We start from the raw sequence: 22,080 nt of genomic DNA on the forward strand, positions 1-22,080 counted from the left end.
CTCTGTTTGACACCTGTTGGGTTGTTCATAAGGGTTAGCCTGAGCATGGTACTGTTCAGTTGACCTGATCCGTAAATCACCTGCACTTACACACTACTTCACAGATCCTTATTGTGTAGAGATGAGTGGATCTGAGCAGTGCCTTGCCTAGGCCCGTCCCGGTGAACAAGCCAAAAGGCCTACAGGTTGTCACGTCACTTGGCACTCCAAGTAGTATCAGTCTGCTATTGTATTATCATCATACTAAAGAGGGCAATATTGCTAAATCTCTGTCCCACACAGTAGACTCTACTCCCACACAGTAGACTCTACTCCCACACAGTAGACTCTACTCCCACACAGTAGACTCTACTCCCACACAGTAGACTCTACTCCCACATAGTAGACTCTACTCCCACACAGTAGACTCTACTCCCACACAGTAGACTCTACTCCCACACAGTAGACTCTACTCCCACATAGTAGACTCTACTCCCACACAGTAGACTCTACTCCCACATAGTAGACTCTACTCCCACACAGTAGACTCTACTCCCACACAGTAGACTCTACTCCCACACAGTAGACTCTACTCCCACATAGTAGACTCTACTCCCACACAGTAGACTCTACTCCCACATAGTAGACTCTACTCCCACACAGTAGACTCTACTCCCACACAGTAGACTCTACTCCCACACAGTAGACTCTACTCCCACACAGTAGACTCTACTCCCACATAGTAGACTCTACTCCCACATAGTAGACTCTACTCCACATAGTATTCACCTCATAGTGGTATTACTACATCCGTCTTGCTGTGAAACTATGTTTCTAATAATGACAGTAGTCAGGTATTGGCACAGTATTGTTCTTCACCATGGTATAATAGCTATTGTGTGGTGTGATGACGGCACGTGGATGGCTTATGCGATGACTTCATTAGATGCATCTCCTTCACACTGGTGAGTGTGTCTTCCAAGCAGGAGGCAATGAAAGGCCATAAGAACCATTTAAAAATACACTGCTCAGGGTTTCAATGACCCATTACTCCTAATGACTTAAGCTAAGCTGTCCTGATTCCTCCACGTAATGTCAAATCGACTCAGCTCAGAGATTTTCTCACTCAGACCTCTCAAGCTTATTTGAATATTATGCAGCCATCTAGTGCCAATTATAGATATTGCAACCAATCATTTCCTCCGTCCTCTCTCCTAATAGAGAATGTTGTATTGCTCACGTGTGAAATAATATAGCAATATACTCATGAAAACAGATGACCGGAAACCAATTTGGCTTAAAAGCTGTGGAGTAGAAATTTGGCACTGCTTTTTAAACGCTTCTCACGTCCAAGTTCAGCCCCAGCCGACCTCCCCTGCTGCTTAAAACACTGCCACTGAGAGAACAACACATAGATTGATAGAATATAAAAGAAGGTATTAGGAGAAAAGTCGGAGTAAGAAAGAAAATAAAAGACAGACGGGAAAGAAAGATCTGGCTACATGTCTTTTTTTCTTCTGATTTTTCTTCAGAATGTTCAGTTTGTGTCTGGAACACAGTGATGTCATCGTGCTCGTCAGTGGAATGACACGAGTCTGTGTTCTGAGTTCTGATCCGACCAGAGGAGAAATCACAGGCTCCAATGAGGTGGCGGAGAAAGTCTCCTGTTAAATCTGATTGGGCAAAAGGGTTTGTAGTAAACATGACATCACGGGGGTTGGTAACCTTCCCTTCCGGGGGGCATGGGTCGCGCTAGATGGCCCTGAAGATGTCATGAGGTCAAAGGGCATGTGATGTTACTGTCCTCACTGGCCTATGAGAGATGGGAAGCCAGACAGAGAGTGTGTAAGAGAGAGGCGACTGCATTGCTTTTATATCAACCAACTTACAAAAGGGGAGAGAGATGAGCAGGGGTCTCTCCAACGTGAGGATGCAGTCTACCAATCCAATTCAAAAGGGGAGGATGTGACATGTCCCTCAGCCAATGGGGACAGGAGAGATAGAGTCTGTGGGAGTGTTAACCAGTCGTTGGATCCTTACAGGAGCAGGCCGGTCTCTCCGCTACCAACGAGGTGTGTTCAGTCAGAGCCAGAGGGAGGGAGACGAGCGTGTGTGTGTGTGTGTAAACATGACATCTTTACTCACAGGTTGGAGACTTGTCTTATCCATTGTTCTGACTGGGGAAAGAGAGGAGGACCGATGTTGACATCACAAAGCTCAGTTCTGACCGGAGGAAGAGTTCTGGAGCTGCCATCGCCGCGGACGACGTGGCGTCGCCCTCACTCTCGGTGTCATGGGACCCCTCCAGTCGGATGTAGGTGACCCTGGTGTGGCACCTCACCGTGGCCCTCACCAGAACACGCACCAGGGACCAGGTTACTGTGGTTCTGCTTTCACGCACAGCGGAGACAGCCATGGTACAATCATCCCTAGAAGTTCCCGTAGCGATGGTCGCTAGCTGATGGTCATTTTTGGTCGCCATAACAGCAGCCTCAGTTGCTGTGGCATCCCCCGTTGCCAAGGCACCGCCATTGGTAACAGTTGCCATGGTGTCAGTGGTTTCAGCGGCAGCGGTGACGGCTCGCGTGTCTCCCTCTCTCGTCTCCCCCTGTCATACCTCGCTCTCCAGGCTGGAGAAATGGGCGGAGCCTCGTCGGGAGCACAGGCTCTTGGCCTTGAGTGGCAGGTGGGGGGAGTAGAAGCGTCCGGGCTGGGGCACTGACCGTAGTCTCTGGTACAGGAGCTTAGCACTGGCTGAGGCCTGGGCCTGTCCCGAACCCCCTGGGGGGGAGACAGAGGACGAGGAGGGAGGAGGAGGGATGGGCACCGGCAGGGAGGAGGATGAGGAAGGGGCACTGGGTAGGGGTTGAGGGGGTGAGAGGGAGGGCTGAGGGGGGTGGTCTACTAACCCTCCTGGCTGCTGTGTGCTGAGGCTGAGGCTGGCCTGGCTGCCTGACTTGGCCTGGCCCTGGTCTGGTTTGGGAGGGGGTTTGGGCCGTGAGCCCCCGCTGAAGCTGTGGCAGTGGGGTAGCAGCTCCTCCTGGCTGTGCGACAGGGCTGTGCTTCCTCTCTTCCCGTGGCCGTGTGACCGCCCGTGGGGGTGCGGGTGCACATGGGGGTGGGGGTACTGGCTACAGGACACCCCAGAACCCTGGTCTCTGTCTCGTGCGCGCCCCTTTCCCTTCCCCCCGCCTCCCCTTTTCCACTTCTTCTCTCCCTTCACGGGGAGTTTGTCCACAGACCAGTACCGTCGGGGGGGCGGGAGGTTTACCGGAGGAGGGGGCCACTGGGACCCCAGACCTCCACTCCCTCCCCCTGACCCCCACCCTAATCCTGGCCCTGAACCCCAAGAATCTCCCCCCGGCCCACCCCACCCCTCCACTCGCCCTAGTATAGAGTCGTCTCTACTGTTGATGCTGCCCCCTTTCTCTCTGGAGGGGTATGTGCCGAAAAACCAGCTCCCTCCCCCTATCCCCCCTATCCCACTACTCCCTGGTCCTCCAGCCCTCCCACTCCCCTCCCTCCCCTCCCAGTACCTTTCGAATCGCCCAAACTCCCCTGACGAGCACTCATCAGAGTAACTCTCCTCTGCTCTCGCCCTGTCTCTTTCTGACTCTGACACAGCACCTCTCCCACCCGCCCTCCTCACCCTCTCCTCCACCCGTTCCCTCGCTCTGTCTCTCTGCCTCTCCTCCTCCTCATCTTCCTCATCATCATCCTCAGAGTCCCACTCATGGAAGGAGAGCCCATCCTGGGTGTTAGCCCTGCCTTTCTCATAGTGCATCAACAGAGGCCTCTTCTCTCCTCCTCTCCCTCCCTCCCCTCTCTCCACCCCTCCACTCCTCCGCCTCTTGGAGGATGGGATGAGCGGAGGGAGGGAGGAGGGGGGTGTTCCAGAGTTAGGGTCCCCTCCTCCCCCGTTTCCTCCGCTCACCCAGAACTTGACCGAGGCGGGGAGTTTGGGGTAGCGCTTACTAGGGGGTGGATGTCTGGAGTGGGGGCGGGATGATCTGGGCCTCCTGCTCCTGCTGCTATCCTCCTCTCTATTATCTGCCTCTTCCTCTTCTCCCTCCCTCCTCCCTCGCTCCCTCTCTCCTGCCCATGCTGAATCTCTCCCTTTCTCCCCAAACGTACTACGATACTGGGTTGGAAAGGAAGAGTAGTTTGGCATCCCTCCTTCTCTCCCTCCATCCCCCTCTCCCTCCCTATCTGCCTCCACATCCCCCTCTTCTGGCTCGGAACGTCCAGTCGATTTCTTCCTCTTCTTCGTCTTAAGCGCCTTCTTCTTTCGCTTCTTTTTCACCTTCCGTCTCTTCCTCTCTTTGTCTCTCTCTCGTTCCCTCTCCTCCCTCTTTTTCCTCTTCTTCTTCTTTTTCTTCTTCTCCTTATCTTTCCTCCTCTTCTTCTCTCGTTTCCTCTCGTCGTCTCCTCCTCCTCCGCTGCGATCCCTCTCTCTCTCACCCCAGCCCGCCCACCACTCCTGTAACTGGGCCAACTGGCTACCTCCTCTCTCCCTCTCTCTCTCCATGTCTCTCTCCCCTCGGGGAGGGTGTGGTTTTCGGGGTGGTATGGGTGGTGGCTGGCGCCCGTGACTGAGGGAGCGAGAGGAGATAATGGAACGCTGTCTGTCCCTCCCCCTCCCCAGGAGAAGACTGGACTCCTCTGTCAGCTCCTCATCCTCATCATCCTCCTCTGCGTCCAAACCTTCCCGCGTGCTCTGAGAGGTCAAGGAGGAGGAGGAGGAAGGAGAGGAGGAGCGAGAGGAGGAGGTAGAGGAGGAGGTGGACGATGTGTTAGAGGAAGAGGAAGACGTTGAGGTGGTGTAGGGGAGTGAGGCGGAGGGAGAGGGGGGAGTGTAGGTGGGGGACAAGGGCACGGGTACGGGGAGCGGGAGAGGAGGAGAGACGGGGCGTCCCCTCCTCCCTCCACCATCCCTTGCTCCATCCCTTCCTCCTCCCCTCCGCCCCAGGGGTAGGATGTTCTCATACAGAGGCCCGCCTGGCTCTTTGGGCTTCTTGGGCCGGCGCTTCCTCCAAAAGGATGAGGGGAGAGGGGGGGAGGGGTGTGGCAGCGGGGGGTTAGGGGGCAGAGGGACTGGGGTCACGCCCACGGCTTGGCTTTTAGGAGGCAGCCGAGGCGTCCCCAAAGGTTTGACCCCTCCCTTCCCCTGACCCCCAGCGCCACCACCTCCCACCACCCTCTTCCCCACCCCATGGTCAGGGCCCTTCTCCGAGTAGAATGCCACAGTGGCGGGAGGGGGCTGGGGGTGGCCCCTGGGGGCTGTTTTGGGGGTCTGGGACCCTGCCGGCTGGTCCATACAGGGCCCCAGACCCTCAGGGTCGATGGGTCCATAGTAGCGTTTATATCCATCCAGTCCCCCACCACCACCACCACCACCAACCCCCACTCCTCCAGCTGTCGTTCCCCAGGTAGGAGCCACTTTCTGGGGGAAGGGCCCCATGTCTGCGACGGCCCCGCGGACCGCCATGGGGTTGGTGGCGGTCCCGGTCTTGGGCAGCCTCCAGCGGTCCACCACGGCCAGTCTGCGGTCGGGCCGGGGGAGGAATGTGGAGCAGGGCAGGGGCGCCCCCAGCATGGGCGTGTTGGAGGGCCCCAGCGCCGTCCCAGAATGCACTACGGTGGGAGGGGAGCCAGGGAGTTGTGTTTTGTAGACGGGCTGTGGCTGTTGCTGCTGTTGCTGCTGCGCCATGGTCAGGGCCGGGTTGGTTGACGACCCACTGACCAAGTGTGGCTGGGGCGGGACTGTTACCATGGCGCCATGATGGTGGGGGAGCATAGCCATGGAGGATTTGGCCCCGCCCGGCGTGGTTTCATCCTCAAAGCTGCAGCAACTGTACATGCCCTGGTAGAGAGGGAGAGATAGAGAACAAGTGGGGAATGGTAATGAACATTCAATAAATTATTAATAGAATCAAATCAAACATGCCCTATGTGACTGAGGGACGAGCGGTTATCAGTCAAGCTCTGTATGCATAATATATATTAGTATGTGCTGTTTCTATTGTTTCAAGGTCATTGTCAATGTTACCATACTTCCTGAGTGTTAGAGGAATTGAATTCCAATTAATCCTGTGAATTGACTGAGTGGAAATGGAATTGACCTCAACATACTCATCACAAACACACACACATCACACACGCACGGACACACGCACACGCAGGCAAACACACACAAACACACCAACACACACACATAAGATACCTCTACACCCCCCCTCCACACACCATTTCCCACCACACACCATTTCCCACCACACAAACTCACCCTACTGATGGCCAGTAGGAAGTCCAGCCTGCCGGAGCTGGTAGCCATGCAGTGTCTGAGCCTCCAGTAGACCAGGTGCTCCCAGGCAAACACCAGCAGACTGAGCCCCATGGCCACCAGCAGCATGTAGAAGACACCCGCCATGTTGTCTATGTCCAGCTTACTGCTCATCACCTCGATCTTGTCATTGTGACAGATACCTGACAGCCACAGACGCTCCAGCATCTCAATCTCATCTGGGGAGGGGGAGAGGGGAGTGAAACAGGGAGAAGGGGAACAGGGGTAGATGGGGAGAGAGATGGGGGATAGGGAGAGGGCAAGAGAGGGGTGAAGAGAGGGTGCAAAAGGAGGTGAAGGGGGAGGCAGGCAGAAAGGGGTCCGTGCAAAGAGGAGAATTGGGGAGGAAAAGGGGAAAGGAAGGCGAAGGAGGAGGAGTTAGGGTTAGGGAGTAGGGAGAGATTGGAGGAGGAGTAGAGAGGAGGACAGGAGTGCAGGGTTAGGGAGTAGGGAGAGGTTGGAGGAGGAGTAGAGAGGAGGACAGGAGTGGAGGGTTAGGGAGTAGGGAGAGGTTGGAGGAGGAGTAGAGAGGAGGACAGGAGTGCAGGGTTAGGGAGTAGGGAGAGGTTGGAGGAGGAGTAGAGAGGAGGACAGGAGTGGAGGGTTAGGGAGTAGGGAGAGGTTGGAGGAGGAGTAGAGAGGAGGACAGGAGTGGAGGGTTAGGGAGTAGGGAGAGGTTGGAGGAGGAGTAGAGAGGAGGACAGGAGTGGAGGGTTAGGGAGTAGGGAGAGGTTGGAGGAGGAGTAGAGAGGAGGACAGGAGTAGAGGGTTAGGGAGTAGGGAGAGGTTGGAGGAGGAGTAGAGAGGAGGACAGGAGTGGAGGGTTAGGGAGTAGGGAGAGGTTGGAGGAGGAGTAGAGAGGAGGACAGGAGTGGAGGGTTAGGGAGTAGGGAGAGGTTGGAGGAGGAGTAGGGAGGAGGACAGGAGTGGAGGGTTAGGGTTAGCTGTGTGTGTGTGTGTGTGTGTGTGTGTGTGTGTGTGTGTGTGTGTTTCATTAGCACTAAAGGGAGGTCCTCAGGCCCTCTGTTCGCTCATCGTTCAAGGTGACTCCTCAAGGTCAAAGGTCAACAATTGTAAAGGCCTGTTTTTGTCAAGCTTCAACAGTACGGCAAAATGAGAGGAGGAGAAGGAGGAGAAGGAGGAGGAGAGAGAGTTAAAGAAAGAGAGAGAAAGAAAAAGTAGAGAGACGGGAGTAGAAGAGGATGGGCTGAACAATGAAAAAGCCTCAACAACCCTAATCTAGACATTATAACCCTGGAACAGAGAGCAAATAAAGAGGAGAGAGAAAGATAAAGGGAAGGAAGAAGAGAAGAGGGAGAGAGTGGATAAAGAGAGGGAAATAGGAGAGGTAGAGTTATATATAGTGGGAGAGAGGGAAAGAGGAGAGGAATTCTTTCTCAGTCAACGACCAGTGTGCCAGGGGAAATGAGAGGAGCGAGGGAACGAGGGAGGCAGAGACGGAGGACGAGAGGCAGGGATTGTGTCATTATGACAAACAGCAGGAACACTCTTCAGTTTGAAGAGGATGAGAGGAGAGAAAAAGGGGTAAATGTGACACATTAGAGAGAAGCGAAAGAGAAGGATAACAGATAGGGAGAAGGAGAGACAGAAGGATAACAGATAGGGAGAAGGAGAGACAGAAGAATAACAGATAGTGAGAAGGAGAGACAGAAGAAGAGAGAGGGGAGAGCTTGAACATTACAATCATTTAATTGTGCTGGAACTATGATCAGAATCTCTATCATGGTGGTAGGCTCAGGTGGGTTAGGGGATCTCATCTGCTAACCTACAAGGGATCCAACATGTCCGTCTTTCTCATTTATGAAAACTAGCCTACCCACAAGCACAGGGGGCCCTACGCCCACTCTGATTGGCTGTTAGGGAGTTTGCTTGTATAACCATAGTGATGGACAGACAGATAGCAGATGTATGATTCATTGAGAGACTAAAAAAGCATTTAGCAGAGAGGAACGCAATGAGACAACTATCATAACAACCACTACTACTACTGCTCTACTATCATAACAACCACTACTACTACTGCTCTACTATCATAACAACCACTACTACTACTGCTCTACTATCATAACAACCACCACTACTACTGCTCTACTATCATAACAACCACCACTACTACTGCTCTACTATCATAACAACCACTACTACTACTGTTCTACTATCATAACAACCACTACTACTACTGTTCTACTATCATAACAACCACTACTACTACTGCTCTACTATCATAACAACCACTAATACTACTGCTCTACTATCATAACAACCACCACTACTACTGCTCTACTATCATAACAACCACCACTACTACTGCTCTACTATCATAACAACCACCACTATTAGTGTTCTACTATCATAACAATCACTACTACTACTGCTCTACTATCATAACAACCACTACTACTACTGTTCTACTATCATAACAACCACCACTACTACTGCTCTACTATCATAACAACCACTACTACTACTGCTCTACTATCATAACAACCACTACTACTACTGCTCTACTATCATAACAACCACTACTACTACTGCTCTACTATCATAACAACCACTACTACTACTGTTCTACTATCATAACAACCACCACTACTACTGCTCTACTATCATAACAACCACTACTACTACTGCTCTACTATCATAACCACCACTACTACTGCTCTACTATCATAACAACCACTACTACTACTGTTCTACTATCATAACAACCACCACTACTACTGCTCTACTATCATAACAACCACCCTTACTGCTCTACTATCATAACAACCACCACTACTACTGTTCTACTATCATAACAACCACCACTACTACTGCTCTACTATCATAACAACCACCACTACTACTGCTCTACTATCATAACAACCACCACTACTACTGCTCTACTATCATAACAACCACCACTACTACTGCTCTACTATCATAACAACCACTAATACTACTGCTCTACTATCATAACAACCACCACTACTACTGCTCTACTATCATAACAACCACCCTTACTGTTCTACTATCATAACAACCACTACTACCGCTCTACTACCATCCATCCAACCACCACTACTACTGCTCTACTATCATAACAACCACCACTACTACTGTTCTACTATCATAACAACCACCATTACCGCTCTACTATAATAACAAACAGTACTGCTCTACTATCATAAAAACACCACTACTACTACTCTACTATCATAACAACCACTACTACTACTGCTCTACTATCATAAAAAGCACCACTACTACTGCTCTACTATCACAACAACCACTACTACTACTGCTATACTATCATAACAATCACTACTACTGCTCTACTGTCATACAACAACCACTACTACTACTGTTCTACTATCATAACAATGACTACTACTACTGCTCTACTATCATAACAAACATCAGTACTACTGATCTACTATCATAACAACCACCCTTACTGCTCTACTATCATAACAACCACTACTACTACTGTTCTACTATCATAACAACCACTACTACTACTGCTCTACTATCATAACAACCACTACTACTACTGCTCTACTATCATAACAACCACCACTACTACTGCTCTACTATCACAACAACCACTACTACTACTGCTCTACTATCATAACAACCACTACTACTACTGTTCTACTATCATAACAACCACTACTACTACTGTTCTACTATCATAACAACCACCACTACTACTGCTCTACTATCACAACAACCACTACTACTACTGTTCTACTATCATAACAACCACTACTACTACTGTTCTACTATCATAACAACCACTACTACTGCTGCTCTACTATCACAACAACCACTACTACTACTGCTATACTATCATAACAATCACTACTACTGCTCTACTGTCATACAACAACCACTACTACTACTGCTCTACTATCATAACAACCACTACTACTACTACTCTACTATCATAACAACCACCACTACTGCTGTTCTACTATCATAACAACCACTACTACTACTGTTATACTATCATAACAACCACCACTACTACTGCTCTACTATCATAACAACCGGGTGGTGCAGTGGTCTAAGGCTGTGCCACTAGAGATCCTGGTTCGAATCCAGGCTCTGTCGTGGCCGCGACCGGGAGACCCATGGGGCGGCGCACAATTGGCCCAGCGTCGTCCAGGGTATGGGAGGGAATGGCCGGCAGGGATGTAGCTCAGTTGGTAGAGCATGGTGTTTGCAATGCCAGGGTTGCGGGTTCGATTCCCACGGGGGGCCAGTATGAAAAAATAAAAAAATAATAATGTATGCACTCACTAACTGTAAGTCGCTCTGGATAAGAGAGGAAGTCTGTTAGGTGGCGTCCTGGGATTGGTGTATGGGAAAACACCCATATTATGTTACATAGGGCATAGGATATAAATACCATGGTTGAAACAAAGGACGGGTAGTAACAACATATCAGAGATTGGGCCGGTTGTTCTCCAGATGTCTGCAGAAGTCTGTAAATTGGCGCTGAAATCTTCAATGTAAATAAACTATTATAATCGAGGACAGTGTCAGCGAATTCCTTGTTCTCACAGCATAATTAGCATCATTATTTAGGTACCACAGAATGGCGACGAGGAACTTTGGGACGCATTCCATTCATGAGCTACGAAGTGACTCCCGCTCAAGACGCCGGCACATAAGGTGAGATTTCTCACAATTTTGTGCGCTGGTCGGTTCGTTTGCTTATGTGGGTGTGTGCGCTGGGGAGATGTACCGTTTGAAAGACTTATGTGTGCACTTTGCTGTTATTTGCTGTGGGATAAGAGTCCGTTCTAAATTTCTAAATTTGTTTGCGCTGGTAACAACGCAAACAGGGGGGAGTGTCTATAGGTATTGATAATACTGGACACAGGGATATTTGGAAAATTTAAAAATAATAGAATGAAGGAATAAGGCCAGGAACTAAGGAGAAAATGTATACAAATTAGGACATCGTTGATCTATGGTAAGCTCTCAAACGAGGCGATCATTAGGATGGGCCGAAAATCCTGAAAACTCACTAGGTTGATTTTTGAGGTCAGTTCCGGGGACTGGTGTTTGTGGTAGATACATTCGGTTGCAAGTTACCCCTCGACTTATAGTTGACGAGGTATATGTTCGATGTAACCTCTCATTGGATATCCGCAAACTCAAGGTAATATAAATTTAGGAAGGAATAATGAAAAATAAGGAACGACGGTAGCATGCTTTAGAGGTCCGTAGGAACGGATACAAGCCTCTTGAATTGTGTGTGTGTGTGTGTGGAAGAGAGCATGAGTGTGTGTGGGAAGAAAAAAATAAAAAATAAAAAATAAAGACATCTCTGTTGTGTTTAAACTGTGTGTCGACTCATGTTAGGATAAGATTTATGTTAGAGATATATACATATATATGTTTTGGTTGAGAACAGGGGTTTTTGTTTTTTGTAAGGAAATATGTAAGTTAAGGTTAAAATCTTATGAGTCTCCGTTGGTGAGAACGTTAATAATTGTTAAACTATATATGAGCCCCCTGGAAGGACGTTAAGGTTAAAATATTATGAGTCTCTATAAAAAGAGAACGTTTAATAACGGTTAGAAGATCATGAGCCTACAGGGAGGAGTTTAAAGAGTGTAGAGAGATGTTTTGTAATGGATAAGAAAATAACTATAAATCTGCAGATTAGGATAAGTGAAGTTAAGAAACTTCAAAGTAGGATTTGTGTTCTATGTTTTGTGTTGGTTTGTGAGTTCTGTTAAGTGTTACTGTTTGTCTGTGTTGGGGAAATAACGGAGGGACAGCTGGTCTGTCTACTTTCTGTTGTTTAGCTTGGAGAGAGCTGCTTGGGAGCTCCTTTCACTCTGAAATTGCACTGGTAAATGAACTGCGCATGTGTGGGATTTTATGAGTTTAGAGTTACGTAGAGCAAATATGCCACTCCCCTGCCTGCACTGAGCTGCTGTGACATGCAGACAGAGAAGAAGGGGGAGACTTACACACGAATAAAGTATTCTGTTTGTTAAATTGGCTTTTTTTAAAAAAATTATTTTTAATTTTTTTTTGGGGGGGGGGGGGTGGATCAGCTTAATATTGCAGATAGATTGTATCTTCTATCAATGTAATTGTCTGCATCACTTCCAATCCACCATGTTTTTTATATATATACTCCCTTTATTACTTTTCAACCCCGCCATCCTTCTCCCTACTTGGAGTAAATTAGTGAACAACAATGCCCAGGCCTCTACTTCTGATCTATACTTACTATCTACACCTTATGGACAGAGTTAATTTTACAATAATTCTATTATATATATATAATTATTTATTTATTTTTGCTCCTGAACTTCTTCTACTCTCAACCTCTCCGATCATTTTCATGATGTCCATCCGGTTTGCTTCTATATGCCATATCTTTCTAACTGTGCTCTTCCCCAAAAGCTCCCAAAATACAACCCATATACTTATTATGGACACAGTATGCTTACATTATTAGCTATCTTTGTTATTATTTGTTGTTATTTGTTATTAGTCCCATCCTTCAACTCTATTCAATACCTCCCATCTATCTCTTAACACCATCCATATAGGATTTCTATTTGCCATATATATTTCAACCGTACTGTGATGTTTTACAAAAGTTCTGAACCTTTCTATTCTCATTGCTTCTACAGATTGTGAATTAAAAATAAACATTTTTGCTAAAAGTATTATTATATTATTGATTGATTGACTATGACTTTTCAGATCACCCAGTAATGCTATCTGCAAGGTTAGCTCCAGGTAAATATTGCAATCCTTTAGCCAAAAACAAGCTACAAATGGACAGAACCAAAACAAATGATCTAATGATTCTGTCTCTTCACAGCAAAATCTGCAGAGCTGGGAAGATTGTATCCCCCATATAAATAACATTCTATTGGTAGCAAGAATTTTATATAATCATTTAAATTGAAAGATTAAAATTTTTGAATCCGGTGTCGTTTTGCGTGTCAGTTCATAAACACTATGCCATGGGATCGGTACGTCAAAGATCTCTTCCCAACTATTTTGCAATCTATATGGGATGGCTGTCAATCCTTTGGTCCTTAAGTGAAACTGATATACTTTTTTATTTATCACAGTTTTCCTTAACCAATTATGTTCTTTAATGCAAGGCCGACAGACAAGTTCCTTACTTTCTCCCCCTTCCACTTTCCTCTTCCACTTTTGCGGTAAGGCTGCAATTATTTGGTTGTAATTTTGGGTAGAGCAGACATTTCCATATGTTTTTGTTAGCTGCATGTGCGACATAACTCCACCAGTCCTACCGATGATATCATTTACGAAGATTATACCTTTTTTAAACATTCTGTCAAAAAATAAAGGTTTTTTGTCAATTAGTATATTTGAATTTAACCACAATATTTGTTGCATTATTTGTTCTGTTGTTTCTGGAGGATTAAATTGAAATTGCAACCAACTTTCTATGGCTTGTTTTAGAAATAGTGATATTTGGGAGAGGATTTCCTTTTCAAATAACTGCAAATGAGTTGTTGTAATCTGAATAAAGGGAAAAAGGCCTTTCTTGAACATTGGTTGAGACAATCTTACTAATTTGCTTGAGAACCAGTTCGGGTTTAAGTATAACTTTTGTATGACTGAAGCTTTTAGTGATAGGTCTAATGCTTTAATATTTAATAATTTCTGTCCTCCGAATTCATATTCATTATATAAATATTCCCTTTTAATTTTGTCTGGCTTGCCGTTCCAAATAAAATTGAATATTTTTTTCTCATATAATTGAAAAAACTGTTCGCTAGGCGTAGGCAAGACCATAAGCAAATAGGTAAACTGGGATAATACTAAAGAGTTAATCAGGGTGATTTTTCCACAAATTGACAGGTATTTTCCTTTCCATGGTAGTAAGATCTTATCTATTTTTGCTAACTTTCTATTAAAATGTATTGAAGTGAGATCATTTATTTCCTTTGGGATATGTATTCCGAGTATATCCACATCACCATCAGACCATTTTATTGGTAAACTACGGTACTATGGTACTGTAAAATTTTTATTTTTTAGTGATCCAATACATAATATAGTACATTTGTCATAATTTGGTTGTAATCCAGAGAGGTTAGAAAATGTATCTAGATCCTCTATGAGGCTGTGGAGGGATTCTAGTTGTGGATTTAAAAGAAAACATGAATCATCAGCGTACAATGACACCTTTGTTTTTAAGCCCTGTATTTCTAATCCTCTGATATTATTATTGGATCTGATTTTAATAGCTAACATCTCGATGGCCACAATAAATAGATATGCCGATAGAGGACAACCTTGTTTCACTCCTCTTGACAGTTTAAAACTTTCTGAGAAATAGCCATTATTTACTATTTTACACCTAGGGTTACTATACATGATTTTGACCCATTTTATAAGAGATTCTCCTAAATTGAAATGTTCCAGGCATTTATATATAAACCCCAGTCGAACTTTATCAAATGCCTTTTCGAAGTCTGCTATGAATGATCCCATATTTTCCATAGTGTTCTATTGTTTCCAATACTAGCCTTATTATCTCCAATGTATCTTCCATTTAAAAAACCTGTCTGATTAGAATGAATAATATCCGACAATACCTTTTTAATTCTATGCGCTATACATTTTGCTAGGATTTTTGCATCACAACACTGAAGTGTAAGGGGCCTCCAATTTTGTAAATGGACTGGATCTTTATATTTTCCACTTGTATCCTGTTTCAGTAATAATGAGATCAGACCTTCTTCTTGAGTGTCAGATAATCTACCATTTACATAGGAGTGGTTAAAACATGCTAATAACGGTCCTCTTAGTATATCAAAAAAGGTTTGGTATACCTCGACTGGTATGCCATCCAACCCTGGAGTTTTCCCAGACTTAAAGTCTTTAATTGCATCCAGAAGTTCCTCCTCTGTAATTTCACCTTCACATGAGTCTTTCTGTGTGGCTGTTAATTTGACATTATCAATAGAAAAAACATCTCTACAATTAGCTTCAGTTAGAGGAGATGGAGGCGACGGAAAATAAAACATATGCTTAAAGTACTTTGTTTCTTCCTTCAAAATATCATTTGGTGAATTATGGGTGACTCCGTCAATTGTAACCAGTTTCATTAAGTTCTTTTTGGTAGCATTCCTATGTTGAAGATTAAAGAAGAATTTTGTGCATTTTTCCCCATATTTCATCCAGTTTGCTTTATTTTTATAATATATTACACTTGATCTTTCTTGAATAAGTTTCTCCATTTCTTTTTGTTTTTCCTCTAATTTATTCTGAGCCTCTATGTTACAGTTTTTATTGCCATCTATCTGTTCTGTTAGACTTTCTATTTCCTTTCTTAGTATAAACTCTTTTGACCTAAATTGCTTTTGTTTTCGAGATGAGTACTGAATTGCATGGCCTCTAAAGGCACATTTAAAGGTGTCCCATACAATAAGGGGATTCGCTGTACCTATGTTATGTTGGAAAAAGTCAGTTATAAATTCCTTTGTTCTAATTATAAATAAATTATCATCCAATAGGCTTTGATTAAATTTCCAATATCCTCGCCCACGTGGAAATTCAGTAAGAGTAATGTATATGCCTTTTATATGATGGTCCGACCGCATTCTGTCCCCTATCAACACTTTTTTTAACTTTTGGTGCCAACGAGAATGAGATAAGAAAGAAGTCAAGATGACTAGCTTGATTCAGTCTCCACCATGTATATCTCACTAGATCAGTATATTTAAGCCTCCATATATCTACTAATTCTAATGTATCCATGACATTCACCATTTCCTTAAGAGCATGTGGGTGATTGTTTGTGGTGTGATTTCCTTTACGGTCCATTGAGCTATTTAAAACAGTATTATAATCCCCCACCATAACAATATTGTCTTGAATTGCTTACAGGCTTGATAATTTATTATATATATTGTCAAAGAATTGTGGATCATCATTATTTGGTCCGTAAAGGTTAATGAGCCATATCTGTTTATGGTCCAATAACATATTTAAAATAATCCATCTACCTTGCGTATCTATTTTGACAATTTGCACATTCGGATCGAAATTACTATTAATTAATATCATCACCCCTTTTGAATTTCTTTGCCCATGGGAGAAGTATATCCCCCCCCCCCCCCCCCCCCCCATTCTTTTTTCCACGCTACTTCATCTCGAATCGTTGAATGAGTTTCCTGTATACACTAGGTATTATATTCCTTCTCTTTGAGCCATGTAAATATTGTTCTTCTTTTGTTATTATCAGCTAAGCCATTACAATTATAACTGGCTATACTTATTTCACCATACACCATAATGAGATACAAGTTTCAAGTCTATTTATCATTATACATGTATGTAAATTTACCAATAAAAAATACCGTAATGATTGAGTGTCCATATAGCTGTACCGTGATATTTGCATTGCTACGGAGTAACCCTTCAATTGTTCTCCACTAATTCCCCAGCTAAAGCCCCTCCCCATCCCAAGTTGAGCCGTCATCCCAGTGATCAGCATCCCACCCACGTCCCTCCGGATCCCTAAGGCCCCGAGAGGCCAGGACCCATCCATCGAAAACAGCACACAGTGCCACCCACAAAACAGAAGCAGATTAACCGCCAAAAGCATTTCCAATGCTTTCACCTCTATATATATATATACAGTGGGGAAAAAAAGTATTTAGTCAGCCACCAATTGTGCAAGTTCTCCCACTTAAAAAGATGAGAGAGGCCTGTAATTTTCATCATAGGTACACGTCAACTATGACAGACAAAATGAGAAAAAAAAATCCAGAAAATCACATTGTAGGATTTTTAATGAATTTATTTGCAAATTATGGTGGAAAATAAGTATTTGGTCAATAACAAAAGTTTCTCAATACTTTGTTATATACCCTTTGTTGGCAATGACACAGGTCAAACGTTTTCTGTAAGTCTTCACAAGGTTTTCACACACTGTTGCTGGTATTTTGGCCCATTCCTCCATGCAGATCTCCTCTAGAGCAGTGATGTTTTGGGGCTGTCGCTGGGCAACACGGACTTTCAACTCCCTCCAAAGATTTTCTATGGGGTTGAGATCTGGAGACTGGCTAAGCCACTCCAGGACCTTGAAATGCTTCTTACGAAGCCACTCCTTCGTTGCCTGGGCGGTGTGTTTGGGATCATTGTCATGCTGAAAGACCCAGCCACGTTTCATCTTCAATGCCCTTGCTGATGGAAGGAGGTTTTCACTCAAAATCTCACGATACATGGCCCCATTCATTCTTTCCTTTACACGGATCAGTCGTCCTGGTCCCTTTGCAGAAAAACAGCCCCAAAGCATGATGTTTCCACCCCCATGCTTCACAGTAGGTATGGTGTTCTTTGGATGCAACTCAGCATTCTTTGTCCTCCAAACACGACGAGTTGAGTTTTTACCAAAAAGTTCTATTTTGGTTTCATCTGACCATATGACATTCTCCCAATCCTCTTCTGGATCATCCAAATGCACTCTAGCAAACTTCAGACGGGCCTGGACATGAACTGGCTTAAGCAGGGGGACACGTCTGGCACTGCAGTATTTGAGTCCCTGGCGGCGTAGTGTGTTACTGATGGTAGGCTTTGTTACTTTGGTCCCAGCTCTCTGCAGGTCATTCACTAGGTCCCCCCGTGTGGTTCTGGGATTTTTGCTCACCGTTCTTGTGATCATTTTGACCCCACGGGGTGAGATCTTGCGTGGAGACCCAGATCAAGGGAGATTATCAGTGGTCTTGTATGTCTTCCATTTCCTAATAATTGCTCCCACAGTTGATTTCTTCAAACCAAGCTGCTTACCTATTGCAGATTCAGTCTTCCCAGCCTGGTGCAGGTCTACAATTTTGTTTCTGGTGTCCTTTGACAGCTCTTTGGTCTTGGCCATAGTGGAGTTTGGAGTGTGACTGTTTGAGGTTGTGGACAGGTGTCTTTTATACTGATAACAAGTTCAAACAGGTGCCATTAATACAGGTAACGAGTGGAGGACAGAGGAGCCTCATAAAGAAGAAGTTACAGGTCTGTGAGAGCCAGAAATCTTGCTTGTTTGTAGGTGACCAAATACTTATTTTCCACCATAATTTGCAAATAAATTCATTAAAAATCCTACAATGTGATTTTCTGGATTTATTTTTCTCAATTTGTCTGTCATAGTTGACGTGTACCTATGATGAAAATTACAGGCCTCTCTCATCTTTTTAAGTGGGAGAACTTGCACAATTGGTGGCTGACTAAATACTTTTTTCCCCCACTGTATATCTATTTAAAAAAAATTATGCATATCCTATTTTCCATCATTATCAATTAATATGCGTAATAATGTCGGCAGTTCACGCGTAGGATTCTAACATATAACCAGGATTGCCATTGTATTACATTTAATTCATTGACAAGCAATTATTATCCTAGCAAATAATTCCCGTGGTCCATCCCATCCCCCCCCCCCCCCTCCCCCCCAACATCCCCACCCCCCCACAACAGATGCCAGACAAGCACACACGCACATACTCACATACTCCAACACACTCAACCCCCCTCCTCCACAATCCACCATAAAATCAGATACTCAACGGCTGTTATATCCCAGAGCCCAACTCGAGAAATAACTTGATTTACGAGTGCACATACAGTTAAAGCTGATTGAGAAAGCATGCAGATTGAGCAGAAATTGATAACAATGTGAGATTGTTAAATTGGCTGTTGCTTAACAATGAAACTATTTGACTGAGATCTATTGAATTGATAAATGAGAGATATGTTGATTAAAAATAAATTAAATTAAATGTTATTGAGCTATTTATAATATTCCTGAGTTAAGCTGTTTGCTTATTTCTTAGCGCGAATGTGAACAAAGAGTATTGCATGGTTGAAATAACCCAGTGAGTGCATAAAATACTACATTCTTGTCTGTTCCTTTGTTCTTCTGTCATATGAGAGACGAGAAGGAGGAGACAGAGAGAGAGAGGAGGTGCTGACAAGTGCGTCACGTGACAGTGTGGGCTGCAACGGATCCAGTCAAATTAAGGCCAGTACTGTTCTGTTTACAAAACTTACCTTCCCATACAGGATATTTTGTGTGCCTAGCATATTTCATGTTGTGACAATTTGACAGGGACTTGGCAACAGACTGATCAATTGATGTAATTGAGAATTGCATATTGGAGTTTTTTGTGCATGAGTTGGTTTGATTAGAGTTGTGTTGGAAATCCAGCACTGACATTATTCTGTAAACTTAAGGTCATTGGGTGCTTATGAAGCAATTGGTTTGTGAGTGCTGTAGTGTTGCTGGATTACAGGTCTTTCTTTTTTGGATTGCTCTGAAGTTGACTACTTTCCTTTACTTTTCCTGATCGGATGTGGTAAGATTGCCACTAATTAATAATTTGGTAAAATTAATTAATTAATAAATAAATAAACAAATATTGATTGATTAATTAATTAATTAATAAAAAGGGGGGGAATCATAAACTACATAGTCTAAAATAATAAAATAATTCACAATAAAGAAATATAAAAGAGTTGTTACAATGGGGAAAAAGGACATCAAAACGATGAAAGTAATTACTCCTGTTGATGTAGTAGAAAATAATAATCCTCTAGTTAATGGTATTGCAAGGTTATCTGGAAAATTGAATAAACGTTGGCCTGACATTGAACAACCATGGCCAGTGGAAGGGACTCTTAACCCTGACGTCATCAACATAATGAAAGTCCTTGTGTCAATTTATAAGGCAGATCAAAAGAAGGGAAAAAAAAGGGAACAACGTAAAGAAAAGAGACAAAGAGAGCTGGGTGTTCTTAAGCTGTTTGAAAATGAAGGACAAAAACTGATGAAAGATACCAACGATAAAAGAAACAGAGGTATAGAGAAAATGGTAAAAGAGGTAAAGGTAACAGAAAAACTAATGGCAGAAGTCAATACACCTTTCTCACATACGGATTCAGCAAAAAGACCCCCACCTTACGAGGAAGAAGTAGAGTTTAAGGACGTCTATCCTCAGCTTCCAGTGATCATTCAGGAGGGTGATTATTGCATCAGAGATAAAGATGAACGAATAATAGAGAGAGGACAAGCAGAAACGACCGTAAAGATGAATCCAAACTCCAAAAGTAAGAAGAAAACAAGATGTCTGGAAACTAAGGGTGGAGTGAGGTTCAGGAGGATGGAACTTGAAGATGATGATGATGATGATCAGTGTGATTCAGAAGAGATCATGGGTGGATATGACCCTGTGATCAGACGGAAGTTGGCCAGAGCAGAAAGAAGGGGTGATGGATATTTGAAGGAGAAGGATACAAGATATTCGAGTTCTGATGAAAGTAAAGATGAAGACAGCGATAAAGATTTGGAGATTAAAGGTGCTTCATATTCAAGAGGATTTTATCCTACAATGATTAGCACAAAATAAATAGAAAGAGATATAGACCGATGTGTATCATGCCTGGATAAGGCGAATAATTTAGAAGAAGTAAGAGAACTGGAAGAACAACTCAAGAAGCTGAAGATACAGAAGAAAAAACTGCTGAGAAAAGGATCCCAAGAATTGGAGAAGAAGTATACATTGAGGCCAAGGAAAGAGAGCACAAGTAAGAAGATGATGCCAGTGATAATTCGAGGACAGAACCTAGAGTATAAGCCTTTGCAGAATACCGATATGTCAGATATATTTGAGAAGCTGCCTACTCTTCAAGATGGAGCATATCCTTGGATTTCAAAATTGGAAGAAATTACGGTGGGAACACAGTCTGCCATAGGAGACATTAAGATACTTTTGGCTAATCTCCTTGGGATTCCAGATATGGAAGAAATTTTTCAGAGAGCTGGACTTGATAGATATGTGGGGACTGCGGTGAATGACCCTGAATTGTTGGCTGCAAGTAGAAATCGGCTGTGGAGAGCACTGAAAGATACGTTTCCAACAAATGTGCATCCTGACAACATTCTGATTGACCCACTAGGACAACAAGAAAATCAGAGAGCCTATGTGTCAAGAGTTCATCAAGTGTGGAGAAATATTACCGGAAATGATCCAGATGTGAGTCAAATTGAGCAGTCAATTTTGAGAGCTAAACTGCAGATGGGACTGCCCTCACCAGTAAGGAGCAAACTGGCAGAGGTGGTTGGACTTGGAAGCATGACAAAAGGTGTCTATACAGATCATATAGCCCATCAAGTGGATCTGTACAGGAAAAAGGAACACAACCAGAAAGAACAGGACCAAGAAACTCTCAGAAAACCCAATCAAATACAACTGGTGGAGAATAAGAAGGAGAAGAAACAAGCTTTGGTTATGCAGAATCAGTGTGCACCAAATCAACAATCACTGCCACAGCTTCAACCGGACCAGTTCCAACGGCAATTGTACCAGCCACCAATAGCGGTACCAGTTGTTTCATATCCACAGCCAGTCGCTGGACAGACACAGAATTGGACAGGAAGAGGACGAGAAGACTTAGGAAGAGGAAGAGGAGGAAGATTTAAGCCATAGTTCCAGCAATCTTCAGAAGTGTGTTATAATTGTGGACAGGTTGGTCACTTTGCTGTGAGTGCAATGGGCCAGGAGGAAACATCAGAGGGAATTTCAGAGGAAGATACAGGGGCCAGTCAAGATCATCTGGAGGACCGGTGAACCCCTATAGGGGCCCGGAGCAAGGATTCTAGGGGTGCCCAGAAGATCCGAAAGGGGGGTGTCAGCTGGTAGCATCAGGACCGGAAAAAGATCCAACATTTGAGGTGAAAATAA

The 22,080-nt window shown here is 44.4% G+C and overlaps 1 protein-coding gene across 1 annotated transcript in view; it reads right to left on the minus strand.

Moving 5' to 3' along the window:
- Positions 1–2,590: 2,590 nt before the first annotated feature.
- Positions 2,591–22,080, minus strand: part of LOC311107845 (uncharacterized protein) — a gene marked incomplete at both ends in the record, with an annotated part of 38,094 nt that continues 18,604 nt past the window's right edge. The window contains 2 exons of the mRNA XM_084150411.1: positions 2,591–5,842; positions 6,266–6,501. Coding sequence (XP_084006537.1) covers positions 2,591–5,842; positions 6,266–6,501 — 3,488 coding nt within the window. The remainder of the gene's footprint in view (positions 5,843–6,265; positions 6,502–22,080) is intronic.

Source organism: Coregonus lavaretus (genome assembly GCF_964263955.1).
Source record: "Coregonus lavaretus genome assembly, chromosome: 3".
Classification (NCBI taxonomy): domain Eukaryota; kingdom Metazoa; phylum Chordata; class Actinopteri; order Salmoniformes; family Salmonidae; genus Coregonus; species Coregonus lavaretus.